This window comes from Lepidochelys olivacea (assembly GCF_965140295.1).
Source record: "Lepidochelys olivacea isolate rLepOli2 genome assembly, chromosome: 1".
NCBI lineage: Eukaryota > Metazoa > Chordata > Testudines > Cheloniidae > Lepidochelys > Lepidochelys olivacea.
The window spans coordinates 101,452,692-101,476,210 of record NC_140411.1 but is presented as its reverse complement, the minus strand read 5'-3'; the positions used below and the strand labels follow the sequence as shown (position 1 = coordinate 101,476,210).

Genomic DNA, 23,519 nt, shown 5'->3' with positions numbered 1-23,519 from the left:
CCATCGATGAGTTGATGCAGAGAAAAACACACAGATGCTTTGAATTACATTAAAAAATTCAACAGCCTCACTAGAAGCTGATGCTGCATCACTGACCATCAAGTTCAATGAATGAGAACTGTATGGGACAAAAAAAGCTCAAGGGTTTAACTCTCTGATCCGTGTCTGCACTCCTCTGTTCTTTCCTCTCATGTTGGCACCATCATCGTAGACCTGACCTCTTATGTCAGCTATCGCAATTCCCGTATCTTCCAGCTTTTTAAGAAGCACATTTGTCATACCAGCTCCTGTAGTATCATCAATGTCAATAAATTCTCAAAAATGCTCTCTGACAGTCACCACTGCAGGGACATTTTCACTAGGTTCTGGTGTTGTTACAAAACGCACCATTAAAATCATTTGTTCCATATGGCTGATGTCAGGAGTGCAATCCAGAATAACAGAGTAATATCTTGCTGACTTCAGATCTGCCACAATCTTCTGTTTGACTTTTGTTGCCAGTAACTGTATGATCTCATTTTGAATTGTTTTTCCAGGGTAGTGGTGTGTGTACATTTCTTTGGTGGTTTCAGAGTAACAGCCATGTTAGTCTGTATTCGCAAAAAGAAAAGGAGTACTTGTGGCACCTTAGAGACTAACCAATTTATTTGAGCATAAGCTTTCGTGAGCTACAGCTCACTTCATCGGATGCATACTGTGGAAAATACAGAAGATGTTCTTATACATACAAACCATGAAAAAATGGGTGTTTACCACTACAAAAGGTTTTCTCTCCCCCCACCCCACTCTCCTGCTGGTAATAGCTTATCTAAAGTGAGCACTCTCCTTACAATGTGTATGATAATCAAGTTGGGCCATTTCCAGCACAAATCCAGGTTTTCTTCCCCCCCCCCTTTTTTTTCCCACACACACAAACCCACTCTCCTGTTGGTAATAGCTTATCTAAAGTGATCACTCTCCTTACAGTGTGTATGATAATGTTGCCGGCACCCAGTGCCGAGAGGCTAAGCAACAGCTGGAGTTGGTTCGCTACCCGGTGTGCTACACCCAATAATCACAACGGGGTGGAGAAGCAGAAAAGTTTATTTGCAGCTGCAAAAGGGTACAGGGAGAATAAGATCTCAAATCCTGCACACAGAGCAGGAAGTTACACAGGCTTTTATACATCCTTTTTTCCAGCATACTTATCCAATAGCAAGCGGCCCTAAGTATCCATATAGCCAGCCAATCCAGTTCCCAGCTAGTTCCCTTGTTCTCTGTATCATTTGTTAAACCATACATAAAACTGCTTTATTCAGCATTTTCCTTCCATATCTGCCCTGTTTGGCCTTGTTTAGTTTCAGGCAGTCTGACTCTGCAACATATATATGCTTCATCGACACTCGTTGTCTTCCATCCCCTCGAGTTACCTAGTGGCCTTGCCCCAGTGTCCCCAACAACTATCAAGGTGGACCATTTCCAGCACAAATCCAGGTCCCCCCCCATTTTTTTTTTCCACACACACAAACCCACTTTCCTGTTGGTAATAGCTTATCTAAAGTGATCACTCTCCTTACAATGTGTATGATAATCCAGGTGGGCCATTTCCAGCACAAATCCAGGGTTTAACAAGAACGTCTGAGGAATGGGGGTGGTGGGGTAGATAGGAAAAAACAAGGGGAAATAGGTTACCTTGCATAATGACTTAGCCACTCCCAGTCTCTATTCAAGCCTAAGTTAATTGTATCCAATTTGCAAATGAATTCCGATTCAACAGTCTCTCGCTGGAGTCTGTCCTGTAGTAGGTGACTTCTGGGAACTCTTCTGGCTCTATCAATCTGTTTCTTCACTTCCGCAGATGGGTACTGTAGTTGTAAGAATGCTTGATAGAGATCTTGTAGATGTTTGTCTCTGTCTGAGGGGTTGGAGCAAATGCGGTTGTATCGCAGAGCTTGGCTGTAGACAATGGATCATGTGGTGTGGTCAGGGTGAAAGCTGGAGGCATGTAGGTAGGAATAGCGGTCAGCAGGTTTCCGGTATAGGGTGGTGTTTATGTGACCATCGTTTATTAGCACTGTAGTGTCCAGGAAGTAGATCTCTTGTGTGGACTGGACCAGGCTGAGGTTGATGGTGGGATGGAAATTGTTGAAATCATGGTGGAATTCCTCAAAGGCTTCTTTTCCATGGGTCCAGATGATGAAGATGTCATCAATATAGCGCAAGTAGAGTAGGGCGTTAGGGGACGAGAGCTGAGGAAGCGTTGTTCTAAGTCAGCCATAAAAATGTTGGCATACTGTGGGGCCATTCGGGTACCCATAGCAGTGCCGCTGATTTGAAGGTATACATTGTCCCCAAATGTAAAATAGTTATGGGTAAGGACAAAGTCACAAAGTTCAGCCACCAGGTTAGCCGTGACATTATCGGGGATAGTGTTCTTGACGGCTTGTAGTCCATCTTTGTGTGGAATGTTGGTGTAGAGGGCTTCTATATCCGTAGTGGCCAGGATGGTGTTATCAGGAAGATCACCGATGGATTGTAGTTTCCTCAGGAAGTCAGTGGTGTCTCGACTCTTCTTAGATGCTCCTGGAGTATAGCATCAGCATATTCAACTGATCTGAAGTGCTGCGCAGTGCTAGGTTTTGGGTAGCAAGCATTCTCACAATGGCAATGAGCCTTTTCAGAACATTTTGCCAGTAAAGAGACTGATGTAATCTTCTCTTGATGCTGATCATCTATGGTGGCCTTTAACCTTAGTCTCATCTCAGGCTCTTTCCACCTATGGAATGCTCTCTGGTGATTTGCTGTCTTCTCATGGCATGCCAGATTTCTAGCCAGATTTTTCCAGTCCTTTGTTCCTATAGAACCCAATGTGGCTGGAATATTAGACTGGAAGAGTTTGCCACAAAAACAGTATGCAGCATTCTGAGTTTTTGAGTACATAAGCCATGGCCTCTCACTTTGTCACCATTGGGGATTTCACGCCAGTAATGTGTTGGATGGAAACTTCTATTTTCATTGTCTTTGGGGAACATGAAGTTTTTCACTTGCTGTAGCCTATGCAGGACAAGGAAGTCCCTCAGGCTACTGCTCAAGTGGGTCCACAGTCCTGGATCATCTAGACTTACGGAACTAAACTCAGCAGCAGCAGCAGCTGTTTCTTGCACCTACACTCTCTCTGATCTACACTTTTCTTCAGGAATGTGCATGGTTACATCCATTGGAGATGGAGATGTGGATGGTGCAGTAGCTGCACAACTGCACTCTGGCTAACTGGAAGATCAGGCATCTCCTCACCACTCACATCCTCACTGGGGTCGGAAGGCTCACCGTGAACATTTGTGTCTATATATCTCAGGAGAGCTCCTTCCTGCTTAGATAGAAAAGCTTCCTTTGCTTTCTTTCTTTGTCTGAATGCTGCCCCAGAGGGTCATTTTTTTCTTTCACTCATGACTGCTGTTCTGTGCCAGCTATAGTGGCTCTCAATGCTCAATTGAAGGGGACAAATAAGCAGGCTGGTAGCAGGGCCTGAGTGAGGGAAAATATCAGCGTCTTAAGGCCCTAACTGGCTCCTACTAATTCAGTTGACTGTCTGTTCTCCTCAAGAGGGCTCAGGGAAGCAGCAGGAAACAGGAAACTCCCAGAGAAGCTAGTGTTAATCAGTCCAGGCTCCTGGGGATGCTAGAGAGGTACATCAGTCCAGGCTCCTGGGGATGCTAGAGAGGTACATAAGAGGCTCCTCCTCCTCTCTCTCTACCTGCAGCTCCTGCCGCTTTCTGTTATTCCCTCTCACCTTTTCTCCTGCCTGCCTGTTACGCCTCTTGTGCCCTCCTTCCTCCAGCACAGCACTCCACCATCTCTGTGCATCTAGAGCAGAGAGAATACATATGCACCAGCAGCAGACACAATTTTCTACACTCCGGGTCCTAGTGGCGCCCCCCCCCCCCGACAGTCTGGCACCTGAGGCGGCTGCCTCAGTTCGCCTCATCGTAAGGCCAGCCCTGCATCTGGTCACCCTAGATGGGGTTTACCAGGTCTTCGTGATCCCCTGCTGGAGGACCCACTGCTCTACTACATCCCACCCCAGGAAAAAGCTTTCTGAGAGGAAAAGGGAAACGATCATTAGACCTCTGGGCATAGGCACCAACTTTTAGTTTTCCCAGGAAGTGCTCCACCCCCACTCTGCCCCTTGCTCCTACCTTGCTCCTTCCCCCAAAGCCTTGCCTTCTCTCTGTCTCTTCCCACCCCACTCTCCCGAGTCCCCAACCTCACTCCGGCTCCCACCCCCTGCCCTTACTCCACTGATGTCCATTCCAATTAGGTGTTCGCACGTTGTGTGCACAGATGTCGGAAACTTTTTCCCTTAGCAGCTCCTGTCAGGAGGGCAGGGGAACCCCCTAGAGAGGCGCCCTTATGGCAGTGTGTACCCTACTGGCCCAACCCTCCTTCGGTTCCTTCTTGCCGTTGACTCAGACAGAGGGGGAGGGGTATGGGTATTGTAGTAAACATGAACAACACATCTCGAAGAACAACAATTACGAGAGGTAAGTAACCATCTTTTCTTCTTCAAGTGCTTATTCATGTCCATTGCAATTAGGTGACTTCCAGGCTTACCATCAGAGGTGGGTAGGAGTCATGGAACAATTGATTGGAGGACAGCCCTGCCAACTGCTGCATCATCTCTGGCCTGCTGGTTGATGGCATAATGGGCTGTGAATGTATGCACTGAAGACCAGGTAGCTGCCTTGCAGATCTCATGGATGGGGCCTGCACCAGAAAGGCAGTCGAAGACGCTTGCGCTCTGGTCAAATGGGCCATGATTGCTGGGGCTGGGACCTTGGCCAACTCATAGCACATGCGAATGCAGTCTGTGATCCAGGGCGATATGCGTTGCACAGAAATTGGAAGGCCCGTCATTCTACTGGCTATGGCCACGAACAATTGGGTTGATGTGTGGAAAGATCTCGTGCACTCTATGTAGAATGTGAAGGCTCTTCGAACATCCAGCACGTGTAAGCTGTGGTGCTATGGGCTTGTATGGGGCTTTGGAAAGAACACTGGCAGACAAATATCCTGTCCCATGTGGAATTGGGAGACTAGTTTGGGGAGGAATTTAGGATGCAGTCTAAGCTGCACCTTGTCCTTATGAAACACCATGTAAGGGGGTTCAGAGGTGAGAGCTCTCAGCTCAGAGACCCTCCTTTCCGACGTAATGGCCACCAGGAACGCTACCTTCCATGAAAGGTAGAGGAGGAAACAAGTGGCCAGGGGTTCGAATGATGGGCTCATGAGTTTGGAGAGGACCAGGTTCAGATTCCAGGTTGGGACTGGAAGACGAGAATATGGGTACACCCTCCAGTCCCTTAAGGAAGCGCACCACCATGGGATTTGAGAGCACCGAATGCCCAGATTCCCTTGGATGGAAAGCTGAGATAGCTGCCAGGTGCACTCTGATACATGAAAGAGACAAGCCTTGTTGCTTGAGGTGTAGCAGGTAGTCCAGAACAAATCGGGATAGAAACCTGGAGCGGTGGAATACGTTTGGGTTCACACCAGCAGGAGAACTTTTTCCACTTTGCCAGATATGTTGCCCTGGTAGAAGGTTTCCTATTACCAAGGAGAATCTGTCTCACTGGCTGAGAGCACTGGCTCTCCATGGGATTTAGCCATGGAGTTTCCAAGCCATGATGTGCAGAGACTGTAGGTTCGGGTGGAGAAGGCACCCATGGTCCTGTGTGATCAGATCTGGGTAGAGGGGCAGGACTATCGGTGCGTCTTCAGACAGCTCTAGGAGAGTCATGTACCAATGCTGCCACAGCCAAGACGAGGCAATCATGATTACCATCACCCTCTCCCTGAGAATTTTGAGCAGGACCTGGTGGACCAGCAGGATTGTAGGGAAGGCATACTTCAGCCCCTCGCCCCACAGTATTAAGAACACGTCAGAAATTGAACCCAGGCTGTGGTTTTGAAATGAGCAGAACTGAGGGCACTGTCTGTTGTCTTTGGTGGCAAAGAGATCTACTTGGGGATAACACCACATTTGGAAAACTGACTGTATGATGTCTGATCTGACTGACCACTCGTGAGCCTCATAGGAGCTGCTGAGGTGATCTGCCAGCTTGTTCTGTACCCCGGGGTGGTAGGATGCTTCCAGCTGAATGGACTGGGATATACAGAAGTCCCAGAGGAGAAGGGTCTCATGGCAGAGGGGTGAGGAGCGAGCTCCGCCCTTTTTGTTTATGTAGAACATGGCAGTGGTGTTGTCTGTCAGGACTCTCACGCTGTGACCTTGCAAAGTGGTGTGAAAGGTTTGACACGCCAGACGAACCGCTCCAAGCTCCTTCAGGTTGATACGGACGGGTATCTCGTCTTGCGACCACAGACGCTGTGTTCTCAGATCCCCTAAGTGTGCATCCCAGCCCAGATCCGATGTGTCCGTTATTAGCGTCAGAGAAGGAGGGGGCACAGCAAAGGGGACTTCTGCACAGACTACTGGTCAGTCCAGCCACCAACACAGGGACTCTCGGACCTGCCCGGTATTGTTACTATCAGGTTCGGGGGGGTCTGAGGACGGGCAGTAACATGCTGCGAGCCATGCCCATATGGGCCTGAACCTCAGTCTGGCATGCTTGACCATGGATGTACAGGCTGCCATATGTGCTATTAGCTAATTCCTGACAGTCGTGGTGGGGTATTGTAACATTGTCCTGACAATTTGCTCTATGGCTTGAAATCTGGGCTCTGGAAGGCTCGCTTTCACCTGTACTGAATCCAGGACCGCTCCTCTGAACGCTATCCTTTGGGTAGGTATGAGTGATCACTTGTTTATGTTGAGGAGGAGCCCCAGTCTGCGAAAGGTGACAATTGTCACTTGGGACTGTACCTGGTCCGTGTATCGTCCTGTCAGTAGCCAGTTGTCGAGGTACAGGTACACTCAAATTTGCCTTTTTCGCAGGAAGGCCACCACCACCGCCATGCAGTTGGTGAACACGCGGGGGGCTAAGGACAGACTGAACGGGAGCACCGTGAACAGGTAGTGCTCTTGGTTTATTACAAACCGGAGGAAGCATCTGTGTGCCGGATGGATGGCAATGTGGAAATAGGCATCCTTCATGTTGAGGTCAGCGTACCAATCTCCTGGATCCAGTGACGGGATGATAGTGCTTAGGGAGACCATGTGGAACCGGAGCTTGACCATAAATTTGTTGAGTCTGTGAAGGTCAAGAATGGGTCGGAGACCCCCCTTTGCCTTGGGAATTAGGAAGTAACGGGAGTAAAATCCCTTTTCCCTTAGATCATGGGGAACCTTCTCCACTGCCCCATCTCGAGGAGTGAACAGACCTCCTGCATAAGTAAGTTGCTTGTGAGAGAGGTCCCTGAAGAGGGACGGGGAAGGAGGAGAACTGGAGGGAGTATTCCACCTGTATCGTGCGTAGGACTGAGCGGTCCGATGTTATACAGGACCATGCACGGTAGAAGTGGGATAGCCGGTTTAAAAACCAGGGGAATAGATCCTGGAACTGGGTTGGTAGGCTGTCCTCGAGTGTGCCTTCAAAACCCTTGCTTGTTCCCTGGCTGGGGTTTATTCTGGTCTTGGTCAGGCATGTTATTTGACAGCCTACACCTAGTATTTCTGTCCTGTCTGTGACATGGGTTGTGCCTGGGGTGAGGTTGGTACTGCCTCTGCTGCAGAGGCTGGGGCCTGAAGGGCTTCCTCTGGTTTGCTGGTGTATGCATCCCTAGAGATTTCAGTGTGGCCCTAGAATCCTTAAGGCTGTGTAGCCTGGAGTCAGTTTGCTCCGAAAAGAGGCCCAAGCCCTCCAAGGGTAGGTCTTGCAGGGTGTTTTGGATCTTGGGGGGAGGCCAGACACCTGTAACCACGCTGAACACCGCATGACCACTCCTGAGGCTATGGTTCTGGCCGCAAAGTCAGAGTAGGGTGGCAGAACAAGAACTCGTAGCCCTTGGATGGGGCGAAGTATTTTCTTTCCACCCCCCTAGCCGTTGGTGTGATGGAGGCCGGGGTTTGCCAGATTGTATTGTAGTTGCTCTGTATGGTCTTTATCAGAGGGAGCGCAACTCTGGAGGGACCTCCAGGAGCCAGGATGTCCACCATCGGATCCTCCTGCTCGACAGTTTCCTCCACCTGGAGGCCCATGTTGAGGGCAATCCTGCGGAGAAGCTCTTGGTGGGCCCTATGGTTGATCAGTGGCGGTCCTGAAACTGATGTACCCGCCACCGCTTCATCTGGGGAAGAGGAGGACGTGAGCTGCTGTTGGTTGCTCTTGTCCTGACCTTCCTGTAAGTCCTCATGGTCCTGGGCTGCGTCAGGGCCCAACGAGGCTGCCACCTCCTGAGATGTTGCCTGTCTTGGTAACAGCGCGAGCACTGGACCTGTCACTGTCAGCTGCTCTTGGGGATCCGAGGGCGGTCTAGAGAGTGTGGCCTCTCTCACCCTCAAGGTGTGCCTATATGGTGACCTAGAGTGGCGTCGCGTAGAGTGCCCAGACCTAGACGCTCTAGAAAGAGTGCCCTGTTGTTGATGATAGGCCCATGGGGTCCAGAAAGGCCACTGTCCTGGAGGTGGCCACTGTGGCTGCCACACTGTGTGGGACTCTCTGCTGCTCACGGTCTGGTGCCTGATGTAATTAGAGCGACTGGAGTTGGCTTCGGAGCCGGAGGATGCTGACAGAGAGGACCAAGGCAGTGCCGATCCTTGAGCAGCCACAGGATGCCATGAGGTGTGAGTTGGGGACTGGTGCCAAGATGATCGGGACCGCAAACAGTACAAGGTGTCCCAGGACCGAGGTCTCTCATGTGGTGCTGGGGAGGTAGTTGGCACTGTGCTCCGGTGCTGGGCGACTGCTGGCATCATGGAACGGTGCCTAGTCGCTGACGAGGGTGCCGTGGGTACGTCGGCCTCCAGTGCTGTAACGTTGCGTTGGGTCGTGGGTGCCGGGGAGTGGCGTTACGCCGAGCTTGAACGGGAACGGTGCTGTGAGCAGTGCTGTATCGGTGACCTTGAGTGGCACACCACTGCTGGTTTCCCTCTGGATGGCACCTGCCTGGGTGGTGCTGGAGGCTTCTCCCTGCATGGGAGGGGATTTGGCGCCGACAGCTCGATGACGTTCTTCGCTGCCTCAAATGTATCAGGAATGGAGGGGTGTTCCAGGACCTCCTCCAGCCACTCATTGGCACTGAAGTCGCTGGGCACCAGATTCAACGGGGCTTGTGGTGCCAGAGTCGATGGTGCCCGTTCCTGGTGGGGGCCTGCATCCTGTTTTTGCATGCCAGGAGCCTCTCTAAGCATTTTGGTTGCTCTTTGAGGGGAGTGCCCTCTTTCCCCCTCCTTATGACACTTAGCCGGTGCTGGAGAGGTTGAGCGGTTGGTTGGCATGCCTTGGTGCCGGTGATTTGCGGTGCCAGATCACGCATCGATGCCAGGACACCTCTGACCAAGGAACCCGGGCCTGGTACCAGGTGGTCTGGGCCCACTGGTTGCAGCGCGGCCTCCATGAGCAGCTGCTTAAGATGAAAGTCTCTTAGTGTGTGGCTTGAAGGCCTTGCAGATTTTGCAGTGCTCAGCCTGATGCACCACTCCCAGACACCAGAGACAGGAGTCGTGGGGGTCGCTGTTAGGCATAGACGTGTGGCAAGTGGCGCAAGCTTTTAAATCCTGGGCTTGCGGCATTCCCTGCAGCCCAAGGCTGGTGCTGGAACTAACTCCCAGACACCTAAAACTACAAACTGTATCTAACTAACTTGATGACTATCTAAGAACAACTCTAACTAGAAAAACCAAATTAGCTAAGGGATAACTCGCAAGTGAGAGAGAGAAAGTTCCAGCGCCGTCAGGGACGGTAAGAAGGAACTGAAGGGGGGTTGGGCCAGCAGGGTACTATATACAATGCCATAAGGGCGCCACTCTAGGGGACTCCCACCGTCCCGATGGGAGCAGCTAAGGGAAAAAGTTTCCAAAGTCTGTGCACGTGACACACGCACACCTAATTGGAATGGACATAAACAAGCACTCCAAGAACATAGCAATTCCTGTCTTATTTTAATGAAACAGAACTGTATTTACTGAGTTTTATACTGCACATGTGTAGCCATTCACAGCTGGCATAAAATTTTTATTTGTGTTATGTGGCTTGATGTGTATACATGACGGCGTGTGGAAATTTTAGAGGGCAAGCTCAATGAAGGAGAATCAAAACTTCCCTAATAATAGCTCCACCCATATTCAACATGAATAATGCGAACCAATTGCCATTCTCCATTTGTTTACCATATTTGAATAGTAAAACTAGCTGGTTGTTTTTTAAAAAAAGCTATATACAAAGCCAGAAATTCTAAAATAAATTTGCAGCTCTAATCCCATAAACGCAATTGCATTAGTTCAATCTGTCTTTATGTTGTAACTGTCATTTAGTATTCTCGTTTGAGCTACCAACATATTAACTGTATAGAGGGTTACCACAGTATAATGTTACAGATTATGATAAATGGTACATGTAGCCAACCCCTCATCCATTTAAATTATGTTTTAAAATACAAAAATATTTACCTGTTCCTCAGAAACCTCAGCAGGTGGAGGTGCCTCTTGCTCAGACTGGCGATTATCTTGATAATTTGCATGATGTCTACGACGTAAAGGAGGAAAGAGTCGATTCCAGTTAATCACCCTGCCCTGAAACCAGATATTTATTATTATTAGTCCTTTAACCCAAAAAGGATATAAAAAACTGACAGTTTTGTATCAATTGTATTGAATAAAATGTTTATTTCAAACAACAACTTCTATAATATCATAGTCTTTAATAATTACAGTACTCAAAAGGGTATATTTTCTTGCTTTACTAATTAATCAAAATGTTTCTGCTACATTAAGGAAACATATACTAACAAATAGGAGCTATCTGTTGTATTTATTTCCTGTTTAAGGCTCATGTTAGTGTTCCATATGTGTTGAAGGAGCTGCAGCCCACCACCATGAAAGAGAGCAACTCTGAGTTCTGGTCTCTTGTTCCCCAAGTAAACAGAGGTTTGACTGCTTCTGTTGCAACAGACATAAAACCTGATCTTTCACTTGCTCTGTGTAGCTGACAGGAGTTCCATGCACTGACTGCAGGATCAAGCCCATAACGTCAAGATGTGTGAGCACTTTGTATTACTTAACAGCAGCTCTGCTCACCGATTAAAGGTTGGAATCGATAACTCTGAAGTCTAGTTCTCCTTGGGCAGAAGGATAGTGGCTGAAACATAGATCATCACAGATGGGAAAGGCAAAAAATGCAGGAGATTAAGGAGGAGGCAATGAGTGGATTTCTCAGGGCACCAACAAAATCACAGAAGTAAACTCAGGATAAAGCCTACTGAGAATGTCTATGATACAGTTGCCATGTAAAAGTTTTCTGTCAAGGTTCCTCCCCCACTCTGAACTCTAGGGTACCGATGTGGGGACCTGCATGAAAAACCTCCTAAGCTTATCTTTACCAGCTTAGGTCAAAACTTCCCCAAGGTACAAAATATTCCACCCTTTGTCCTTGGATTGGCCGCTACCACCACCAAACTAATACTGGTTACTGGGGAAGGGCTGTTTGGATGCGTCTTTCCCCCCAAAATACTTCCCAAAACCTTGCACCCCACTTCCTGGACAAGGTTTGGTAAAAAGCCTCACCAATTTGCCTAGGTGACTACAGACCCAGACCCTTGGATCTTAAGAACAATGAACAATCCTCCCAACACTTGCACCCCCCCTTTCCTGGGAAATGTTGGATAAAAAGCCTCACCAATTTGCATAGGTGACCACAGACCCAAACCCTTGGATCTGAGAACAATGAAAAAGCATTCAGTTTTCTTACAAGAAGACTTTTAATAAAAATAGAAGTAAATAGAAATAAAGAAATCCCCCCTGTAAAATCAGGATGGTAGATACCTTACAGGATAATTAGATTCAAAACATAGAGAACCCCTCTAGGCAAAACCTTAAGTTACAAAAAAGATACACAGACAGAAATAGTTATTCTATTCAGCACAGTTCTTTTCTCAGCCATTTAAAGAAATCATAATCTAACACATACCTAGCTAGATTACTTACTAAAAGTTCTAAGACTCCATTCCTGGTCTATCCCCAGCCAAGACAGAATATAGACAGACACACAGACCCTTTGTTTCTCTCCCTCCTCCCAGCTTTTGAAAGTATCTTGTCTCCTCATTGGTCATTTTGGTCAGGTGCCAGCGAGGTTACCTTTAGCTTCTTAACCCTTTACAGGTGAGAGGAGCTTTCCCCTGGCCAGGAGGGATTTCAAAGGGGTTTACCCTTCCCTTTATATTTATGACAGATGGGAAAGGCAAAAAATGCAGGAGATTAAGGAGGAGGCAATGAGCGGATTTCTCAGGGCACCAACAAAATCACAGAGGTAAACTCAGGATAAGGCCTACTGAGAATGTCTATGATACAGTTGCCATGTAAAAGTTTTCTACAGCCATCACTGTACTATCTAAGTGCCTGTATGAATCTAATACAGTTGAAATGACTTTGAAAAGATTCTCCTCCTTGCCTAGATTTACTCTATTAAATATCATGTTTCACATTTTGGCATTGTTCCAAAGTAAATGCATTTTGTACAAAGTGTGTTACAAAAATAGAAATTTAATTTAAAATGTAAATGTAACCAAACCACAGAAAAAGAATGGTAAGGGGCTTACTTTTTACAGTATAACGAATACATACAGTAACGTCAAGTGTTATTTACATAATTGCCCAGAGGTAACAGTGATGTATCACCAAAGTTTTTTTTGACAGATTATGGGTAATATTAGAACCACTGCCCATGAAAAAAAACATCTGTTCCTTTACAATCTCTCTGTTTTATGTGTTTTTTCCTGATGCTTGTGTGTCTATAAGGCAGCTTGTTCACCCTCACTCCCCGTGTCTCCCTCCCTCTTCTCTCTCACTATTGTGGAAAGGAGTCCTTCTTCCTTTCAGTTTGTATGGGATCTGGGCTTCCTTCCTGCAGCTGCTCTATTTTGGGCCTAGAACTCTTTCTCAGAAGACCTTCCTCTTAAAAAAAGAGTTATTTTTTTTTCAGCTCTGCTTTTTCCTTTAAGCTTCGTTGGGCTGGGGCAATTAACTTAAAATCTAACCAGAATGTTGCATTAATGCAGTTTTGCTTGTATTTATTTCCTTTAAACGATCAAGGGACAAAAAGACATTGGTGTATTTAACAATGTATTCCAAGAAAAATTGATGTATTGAAGAAGGTTGTCTATGTTACGACATTTTTATTCTATGAATTGGAAATCATAAGGCTTCAGACAGTCAAAAAATGTGCTAATTTATAAATGTACTGGTCTATCTGACAACTGAAATAAGTGTAGCTGCCTTTCCAACTGAACCTATAGCATCGTTAATTACTTATTTATTCTATTTGGTCTACAAAATCTTCATAAGTTCATGTTATTTGTCAACTGACACTGCAAAGAGACACCCTATCTCTCAGAAATGAGCCTTCTCTTTGGCACCCGCAACACACAAAAACAAAGTGTTTTCAATCTTTAAAAAAGCAGTTTCTGTACTAACTATTTAGAGCATCACTTTAGCAACAGACATCTTACTAAACTACGGATGCAGATAATGTAGTAAGAACAGATTCAAGCAGATACCACAGTGACACATTTCCTAGAAATACCTACATCAGATCAGATAAGTAATTTTTCACAGCTTTAAATTGCCTTTAAATCATTTCACTGGCCTTTGGATCTAGGTGCCATTACCCCAGTATTCTTTATTAATTATAGGGAATATCATAAATGCAGCAATAATACGATCAGGCAAATCTGGAAAGTGTTTAAGGTTTAGCACGATATAAAAAGCTGAGAATTTAACTAAATCCAGCCCCAGAGCAGGTAGGATGGAAAAATCATCATGAAGTCAAGTAATCCCACATATGCCAGTTTTTAAAAATAGACAAAAAGGGGAGGAAAAAAAAAAAGACTACTGCCAAGCCTTGCCTTACAGGAAATCATTTTCAGACCCTCCCCCTGCATTCATACACAGTTTTATGGCAAATGTTAAATTGCAGTGTATTTTATGTTCCCTAACATACTTAATATGCAAATATCCAGGTACACTTCAGAGGAATATCTGCACTATGGTCGACTGACCTGACTGAATGGAGCATCTCATCTTTTAAAGGGTCATCTATTATTAGCACATAATTTCTATGCAAAAGGAGCATATTTCATTGCAGATTTGCAATTGGCCTCTCCGCCACTCTCATTGACAGTGACATCTGTTCCAAGCTGTCTGGTGACATCCAAGCAGAGCTTGTGAATTGGCTGTTTATTATGTGAACTAAATTCAAATTTAATGATAAATAAGGGAGAACGTAAGAGGTTTCAGACCAGGCAATTCTAACCGTGCCACACCGCTCACACCCAGAGTCAATCCCAACAACTTTTTGAGATCTCCAGGTATCTTGGACAATGGTGATCTCAAGACTGTCCCTAGGAAGATGTATGTGAAATCTCCCCCTGCCTTTCCCCATTCATGGTTCTCGAAAGCGGCTGCTGCTCGTGTTTTCTACGGGGGAGATGGGACTACCAGCTTGTGCCTCTTTTCTTAGCTCCGGTTTTAGTGCTCTACTTTATCAGTGGATGGAAGTCATGAAAGAATTACTGGAAGGAAGGAAACTTTCCCTTTGACCTCCCTACTTGTGCACCCTATTCCTCCAAGAGTCGTGGGATGGCTTTTTTTCCAATCTGGGTCTCAAAGCAGCAGAAAGTTTGTCACAGTGAGTAGGCAGGATGTCACCATCAGCTTTCAAACACTGGTTCCTAGAATTGGATGCTATGAAGAGAGGAGCTGTAGAAGGTCTATTCCCCATGTCAGGAGCCACCCCCTCTCTCTTAGGGTTGACCTGCATTATTTAGAAACTGTTTTAAAGTAAGAGCTTGCTTCTTAGGCCACAGCAGAGAAGACAATTAAGTTGCATTACCATTAAAAAATCAATGTTAGGGCAGAAATGATCAAGTTGCTGACAGTGCCTTCCCCACCACAGTCTCGTAGCTGGGAGAGGTTTTGTCTAGGCCAGCAGGGGAAAGTAAACGCTTGGACACTTTAAGGAATGCACACACCCTGCTCATGGCACTCAGCCTCCTCACAGGTTTGAGGAGGGGAGCTCCTTGGCTGATTGGTTGGATAGAGAGATGCAGCAAAAGTCTAACGGCTCCACAAACAAGGGGAGGTCTTATGAACCCTTCTTCATGCCCAGGGCACCATTCCTCACTAGGAATGAAAGCTCCTCCTTCTGCCCACTGGGATTAGAATAGGGGCGGGTTTGGGGGCCTTGCTGTGAGCATCGTGCTAGTTACCCTTTGGGGGCTGGGAAGGAATTTTTTTCTCACTGCCAGATTGACCTGGGCAGTGTGGGTTGGTTTTTTCCTTTCTCTCAGCACCCCAGGGACCCAGTGGATATATCAGGTTGTGAAATTTATTTTATCACAACTTGGCAGGTGCCCAGTGCAGGTACTCTTTCAATTGGGGGACCTGTTCCCTGATAAACCGGAATTGGAAGCAGATTAGGAAAAGGCATCTCCTAGAGAAGGTGGGGAATGGGTTTGGGGCTCCAAATGGCTGGAACGGCAAGGAGACAACCCTCTCGATTGTCACAGGAGAGTGGTGGGGTCCCAGCAACAGTTCTGGGAGCATATTAATGGGATGAGGGGCTCACAGCATCTCTCCGCAAGGTGGTACAGGTTACAAATGAAGGATGGTCTGCACAGGACAAGTCATTGCTGTATAGTTCCCAGATATGTTACTTAATCAAGTTGTGAACTAGTTAAACCACTTTCCTGGTATCTCATCTTTCTGCGGTATACAAGACAATGCACATAGCACATAAAAGACATACACTCCTTTTTGTATAGACTCAGGTAGAGTAATTTATAGTAATGAACCTAGTTACTCAGATCAGACACACAACAAAAAAAGCACAAAAGTGCATTTTACTCAGTGTTTGCAAAATAAAAAAAGTTATATTTTGGGCAGCTACTAATTGTCAACTAAATAGCAATTAAACATCTGTCAATCCTATTCACTTAGATAGAGAAAGAAAATGTGTTTTAGAAGTTTTCTTGAAAGCTCTGTAAGCACTCAGATATTTTGATAAGGCAATGCATGTGCCTGAGTTAATGCCAACTTGCCATCTGTTTGCACAAACAGGAAACACCTCCTAATATCTGACCTCTACACCTTTTCTAAAGACGTAACCACATAGTGAGAGATGGAAAAAAGGAAACAGCTTTTGCATTTCATTTTTTAAATAACACACAATCTGCCCAGTACTCATAATCTACACAATAGGAGATATTTTGTGCAGGGCCAGATATTCTGATTGTCCCACTGGTTTTATGTAAGTTTTTTCTTTTTAAATTAAGGCCTCTAATGTGCTAAAAGTAATGTCTCAAATATTTCCTTTCTGATAAAACTTCATACAAATTTTGAATTTTACTACTACCTCATTCAAGGAGAGGGTAATAATCCCGGGTGGGGAAAAAAAAGAGACTATAGGCTTTGCTATAGAGTGAAAGTTTTAATATTTCTTGTTTTAAGACAGATGTAAAAATAGTGTCATTAACTCGAGCTAAAAATTTTATACTGCCACCCACCATGGTATCTGAGTACCTTCCATGAATAACAATAGCAAAAAGTTTCTGGTGAACTTCATGGAGTCTCTGGCACTTCTCCCATTTCAGGGTCAAAACTTTGCTTGGGGTAGGATCTTGGTTTTGATTTTTTTGTACTTTAAGCCTGTAGAGGTTTAGAGTACAAGGAAGTGTCACTGATGTGATTGTCATTCTTATGTTAAAATACTTTTTGAAACAGGAAAGTTTTGCAGTAATTCCTAAAAATGGTCAGACTGAATTTGCCTGATCTCCTCTGGAAGTTCATTACATAGCCATATCCCTTTGAATAAGAATGCTTTGTCTCTAGTGCTCACATGCTTCATCCTGGGTTATGAATTGGTGTTGCACCAGACGAATGCAACTGTCACATAGATTCATAGGTTGACATTCGGTCTTTGATGTAGCTGGGGTTTGATCCATTGATTACTTTGAAACTTAGGACCAAGGCCTTTAAATTGGCTGGGAGCCAGTGAAGGGATTTGAGCATGGACCTGATATTCTCACAGTGGCCTAAGCCATGGAGAAGGTAGGCAGCCACATTCTGCAGCACCTTTGGAGTCTGTCCATCATCTTCACACTCAAATGGTGAGTTACAGTAATCCAGATCAGCGGTGACAAATGCATGGACCACTGTGGCCAGGTCCTTGTCCAGGAAGAAGGGATGACTTTTCCTAGCAAGTTGGAGGTGAAAAAAGGCATTTTGGGGAACTGCTGCTTCCCAGTCATCCAAGCTCAGTGTGCAGTCAAACAGGACTTTGAGGCACGGCACCACTTTGACAAATGAGGGAGACAATATCTTGGCTATCTCTTAAAAGCATTTCTCTTTACAACCAGCATCATTTGGGTTTTGCCAGGGTACAGTCGGAGCCAGCTCTTCTGTGCCAAAGAGCTGATTTCCTGTATGCATTCTGACATCGTAGCCATGGCAATGGTTGCATCAGTTGAGAATGAGACATAGTTGAGTGCCCATCCTGTTGGCAGCTGCGACCACAGCATTTCATTCTCTGCCCCGGTGGCCTCATGTATATTGAAGAGAAGAGGTGATAGTATGGATCCTTGGGGGACCCTGCAGGTAAGGGCCTTTAAAGAGGAGGAGGAGGAGGAATTGCCGACCACCACTCTCTGAATTCTGCTGGAGACAAATGATTTGAGTAACTGTAGTGCTGGGCCATCTACTTCTGCTACGTCAGCCAGATGCATCAGCAGCATCTTGTGGACTAGCGTGTCAAAGGCTGCAGACAGATGCAGCAGTATGCACAGGGAGATTTTACCTGTGTCTGTGGTCATAAGGAGGTCATCTTTTAGTGCTGCTAGATGTGTCTCTGGGCTGTGCCCTGGTCTGAATCCTGAAACGTGAGGCAGTCAGGATGTTGACTGATGCTACATGTTGTTGAAGGTTGGTGGTTAGATACTTAAACTCACCTCTACTCACTTCCTGTATACAAAACCTGTTCTTTTAACAGAAATAAAGACCAAGAAGAATCTAAAAAAGTAGATTCTACAATTGTGCTTTGAGGAGTACATTTTGTAAGACACTACCAATGAAAATGTAAAAACAAAGTACAAAATACATTGCAATAAACGTGTACAACTGCTGTGTGCATATACAGGGCCAGTAAATGATTCCGTGAATGAGTGCATTAGCCTTTCAGCTCTGGAAACCTGGATTCAAATTCTGTCTTAAGCTACAGATGGAAATAAACTTTGCAGTCTCATCCTGGTTGGTCAGAAAGCCACCGCAAAATCTGACATGAATGGCAGTCTCTTCTCAAGAGAGGCACACAAGCAGAATAGCCAGGGGGTTGCAGGTCAGAATTAAGAGAGCTGTCTAGGAAAGCGTGCATAACACTTGCCTACACTGTGCTTCTTAAACCAGTGCTATTACTGAATTTTATATGTCAAATCTGACACGTTTTCCAGAAAAATACAAACTAAATAAGTTACAGGAAATAGAAAAATACAGATAATATCCGTATCCTGTATAAAAAGCTTATTAACTGCAAACATAATTGCAGGGGTAACAGCTTTAGAAAGATAGTTACAGCATGATTTGATGCTGAAGTTCTTGATTCCTCTAACTATATTTCTATAAAAAGGAAAAGGCAAACTTAACTATTCTATCGAATCTAAATTCCAGATATTAACTTATTAAGCGCTGGGAACCTATACATATCTACTAAAACAAATGAGCAGCAAACACAGCACTGTACAAGGCAGAAAATACACATTCCTAAATAAATCTGATGATGGAAAGGTTTAAACACTTAGCAAAAGAATGACCATAAAAACCTAGCCATAAATTAAATCCAATTATCACCCATAAACATCGTGAGGCAAAGCCCTGCAATTTGTTGAAAGTAAGAAGTGATTGGTATGGCATATGAGGAGCTACTATATAATAATTTTGTGAATATTGTATGTGACCTAGTTATTGAGATAGACTGTATAGCTATATTAGGGTTAGTGTAATGTTTATTATATGCCTATATTGCTTTAATTCAATGGGGGCTGTCACCTGGAATGGAAGACAGTGGATCCCAGATAGGAACATCCCACAACACACTTGAAAGGCAACGGGGAAAACTGTTAGATTTGAGGATTCTACATTCTATCTCCAGCAAAGTTGCAAGCCTTGTTTAGCCAATGCTGGAAGCTAACAGATCAAAGGGTTATAAACAGCTAAAAAGTTATTTGGGTCCTGCAAGAGCATATCAAAGACTGAGCAAGATTTGAAGACACTCTCCCCAAAGCAGTGAGAGAGAACTGGTTTGTGAGTTAAGGGATCAGATTGTGCCATCCAGACCACAGAGGTTTTTGGGTGTCTAGTGGAGTCTTACACCTACCAGGAGCCCCATGTGGTAGATGGCTAGACACCTGGTAACCTAGACATATGTAGAGAAACCAGGAGAGGTAGAGGTGCAGTAATCCTGGTAATTGTGACAACCGGCTACTAATTTAGAATATTTTCTATGTACTATAGTAGTACCCACTAGTGCTTCTATACTTATGGGTTTGTCAGTTTCCATGAATAAGGTTTAGAATAATATTTTAATGAATTAAGAGCCTAAATTTTTAAATTTATGGAAACATGTCAGTAAATTGCAATCAGAAAAGTGGGGACATACTTCTCGACTACATCTATGGACTTGGACACATTTGAACAAACAGGTAAGAATACCTGAGTAAAACTGAGTTATCTACTTTTGGAACATTTCTATTTAAAATGGTGCATTTTAGAAGCAAGCACAAAAGAAGCCAATCTCGGTAGCATCCAAAGAGTTGTTATACTTGGCAAGCTTTGAGTAGCAAGCCCCTTTTTGGAAAAAACTTTTGCTAAAAAGAGAGGTCAGAGAATAAATTTTTATCCAGCTGGATAAGTAAGGAGGCAGCACCACTGGCCACACAAATTGATATTAATTACAGTTATTAGAATTCTTTACAGTTTGCTCCTAAAGCCCTATATGTTACAGTACTCAATGCAATGATAGCATATGAAAAGGGTTAAAAGAATGAGTGCATGCCCCCGACCCAGGGTGGTTGTGAGCTACAGTATTTAAGATTTTATTTCACGCTCAGATTGGAGGCACCCAAGTGTTTTATTTGCACAAAATAGAATAAATCCTTCATGTGCTCTAGATTCCCCTGGTGGTAGCTGGTGCATGCATTTGACTATCATCTTTTCAGTTATTGTTGCTGTAGGAAAGGCAGGCCTAAGTAGTGAGTTTTGCATTTCTCTCTGAAAGTAGACAGAAATGCAGTCACTCTTCCCCTCTGGGAGGTAGTTCCACAGTCTTGGCCCTGTAGCTGAGAAAGACTTGTCTCCTGCTCTCATGAGCTTCATTCTTGAGGATGACAGATTTGCAGTTCCCGCTCCTACTGAGGGAAAGACACCAAAGTGTGGGCCCCTTACTGAATGAGGGAGGCAACCTAGTGACAGAGGATGTGGAAAAAGCTAATGTACACGATGCTTTTTTTGCCTCAGTCTTCACAAACAAGGTCAGCTCCCAGACTGCTGCACTGGGCAGCACAGCATGGGGAGGAGGTGGCCAGCCTTCCGTGGAGAAAGAAGTGGTTCGGGACTATTTACAAAAGCTGGATGTGCACAAGTCCATGGGGCTGGATGCGCTGCATCCAAGAGTGCTACAGGAGTTGGCAGATATGATTGCAGGGCCATTGGCCATTATTTTGAAAACTCATGGCGATCAGGGGAAGTCCCGGATGACTGGAAAAAGGCTAATGTAGTGCCCATCTTTAAAAAAGGGAAGGAGGAGGATCCTGGGAACTACAGGCCAGTCAGCCTCACCTCAGTCCCTGGAAAAATCATGGAGCAGGTCCTCAAGGAATCAATTCTGAAGCACTTAAAGGAGAGGAAAGTGATCAGGAACAGTCAGCATGGATTCACCAAGGGCCAGTAATGCTTGACTAATCTAATTGCCTTCTATGACGAGATAACTGGCTCTGTGGATGAAGGGAAAGCAGTGGACGTATTGTTCCTTGACTTTAGTAAAGCTTTTGACACTGTCTCCCACAGTATTCTTGCCAGCAAGTTAAAGAAGTATGGGCTGGATGAATGGACTATAAGGTGGATAGAAAGCTGGCTAGATTGTCGGGCTCAACGGGTAGTGATCAATGGCTCCATGTCTAGTTGGCAGCCAGTATCAAGTGGAGTGCTCTAAGGGTCGGTCCTGGGGCCAGTTTTGTCAATATCTTCATAAATGATCTGGAAGATGGTGTGGATTGCACCCTCAGCAAGTTTGCAGATGACACTAAACTGGGAGGAGAGGTAGATACACTGGAGGGTAGGGATAGGATACAGAGGGACCTGGACAAATTGGAGGATTGGGCCAAAAAAAATCTGATGAGGTTCAACAAGGACAAGTGCAGAGTCCTGCACTTAGGACGGAAGAATCCAATGCACCGCTACAGACTAGGGACCGAATGGCTCGGCAGCAGTTCTGCAGAAAAGGACCTAGGGGTTACAGTGGACGAGAAGCTGGATATGAGTCAACAGCGTGCCCTTGTTGCCAAGAAGGCCAATGGCATTTTGGGCTGTATAAGTAGGGGCATTGCCAGCAAATCAAGGGACATGATCATTCCCCTCTATTCGACATTGGTGAGGCCTCATCTGGAGTACTGCGTCCAGTTTCGGGCCCCACACTACAAGAAGGATGTGGAAAAATTGGAAAGAGTCCAGCGGAGGGCAACAAAAATGATTAGGGTTCTGGAACACGTGACTTATGAGGAGAGGCTGAGGGAACTGGGGATGTTTAGTCTGCGGAAGAGAAGAATGAGGGGGGATTTGATAGCTGCTTTCAACTACCTGAAAGGGGGTTCCAAAGAGGATGGATCTAGACTGTTCTCAGTGCTACCAGATGACAGAACAAGGAGTAATGGTCTCAAGTTGCAGTGGGGGAGGTTTAGGTTGGATATTAGGAAAAACTTTTTCACTAGGAGGGTGGTGAAACACTGGAATGCGTTACCTAGGAAGGTGGTGGAATCTCCTTCCTTAGATATTTTTAAGGTCAGGCTTGACAAAGCCCTGGCGGGGATGATTTAATTGGGGATTGGTCCTGCTTTGAGCAGGGGGTTGGACTAGATGACCTCCTGAGGTCCCTTCCAACCCTGATATTCTATGATTCTATGAAAAAGGCCAAGAGGCTGGGTGAGTGAAGAGCACATCAGGGAATGATAAAATCAATTAAATGAGGCATGGAGTGTTACTGTGCAGGGAGAGAATGAGAAAGTTTAAATTTAATACAGGAGGCAAAGTGAGAATCAGTAGAAGAATTTGAAGAGGAAATCACATGCAAGCAAGACAATCTTTGCATCAGGCTTTTGGAATGACTGAATTAAAGCAAGATGGGTATCAGAGAGGATGAGATTACAAGAACCAAGAAGGATTATAAATGAGGTGTGAAGAAGTTATTAGCTGCTGGGATCAGACTTCAGAAAATTTGTAGAGAAGAAAGCACAAGATCTGTTAACATATGAATGTACTGGAAGGAGAGACAGAAGACATGCTAAGGCATGCAGGTCTGAATGGCAGGAAGGATGGCGGTCTTGTCCATAGTAATGTGAAAAAGTGAAGACAGAAAAGGGTTAAGGAGGGGAAATAATAAACCTGGTTTCGACCAAGTTGCGCTTGAACCTCAACATGCTGCACTGTGTGCTGAAAAACCAGTCTCCAGCTGCTCCCTGCAAGCTTTGGGCCTCCATTTTGCCGTTTTCTACCTCTTTGCTACATCTTATGTGCCTATTTCTGTGTTCAGAAACAGTGTCACCAGTGGCTGGTTGCAAGGCAGAAGCTCTTCATCCAGCTATTTGTAGCTCAGCCACCTGTCTGCCTGCACATTTTTCAGTGGGAAATGAAAATCATATCCAGTCTCTGTTCAGAGGCTGATGTACGGATGCGGTAGCTCCTCCCCTCTTCCAACCAATGCTTTCACTTGAGCCTGGTACCCAGCAAGAGGAACCTCAAGGGGCTGGAAAATGGAAGATATGAGGGTGGAGGAGACCTGGCAAAGGGAGGGAAAACAAAGCAAGAAGACGGAGCAGCCGCAGGAGGGGCCCTTAAAATCCCAGACCCCTACCTTGAATATAAGGAGGGTAGAGGCTGAAGAGTTAGAGAAGTAGAAGCAGCCACCCCTGCAATCCTAAAGCTCCGGAAGGCACCAGCCAATGGACCTAAAAGAACTTCCCCTGCTTGCTGGTTCTGCAGAGTGACTTTGTGGCAGGAGGAGGACACGCAGGGAAAGGAGATAAAGGAAAAGAGAATGTGAGCCACAGAGTAGCTGGGGAGAAGAAGGATCCAAAGAAGAAAGACTGGGGATGAGGACAAAGAGACACTT

At 45.5% G+C, this 23,519-nt stretch overlaps 1 protein-coding gene across 2 annotated transcripts in view; it reads right to left on the bottom strand.

Moving 5' to 3' along the window:
• Positions 1-23,519, bottom strand: part of UBAC2 (UBA domain containing 2) — a 163,659-nt gene that overhangs the window by 7,380 nt on the left and 132,760 nt on the right. The window contains exons 8-9 of one of the 2 annotated variants that reach the window (XM_084621083.1): positions 10,547-10,669; positions 3,770-3,843 (exon numbers count right to left, since the gene is read on the bottom strand). In XM_084621083.1, the coding sequence (XP_084477209.1) occupies positions 3,770-3,843; positions 10,547-10,669 (197 nt within the window). The remainder of the gene's footprint in view (positions 1-3,769; positions 3,844-10,546; positions 10,670-23,519) is intronic. The other variant, XM_084621084.1, reaches the window with a different exon arrangement.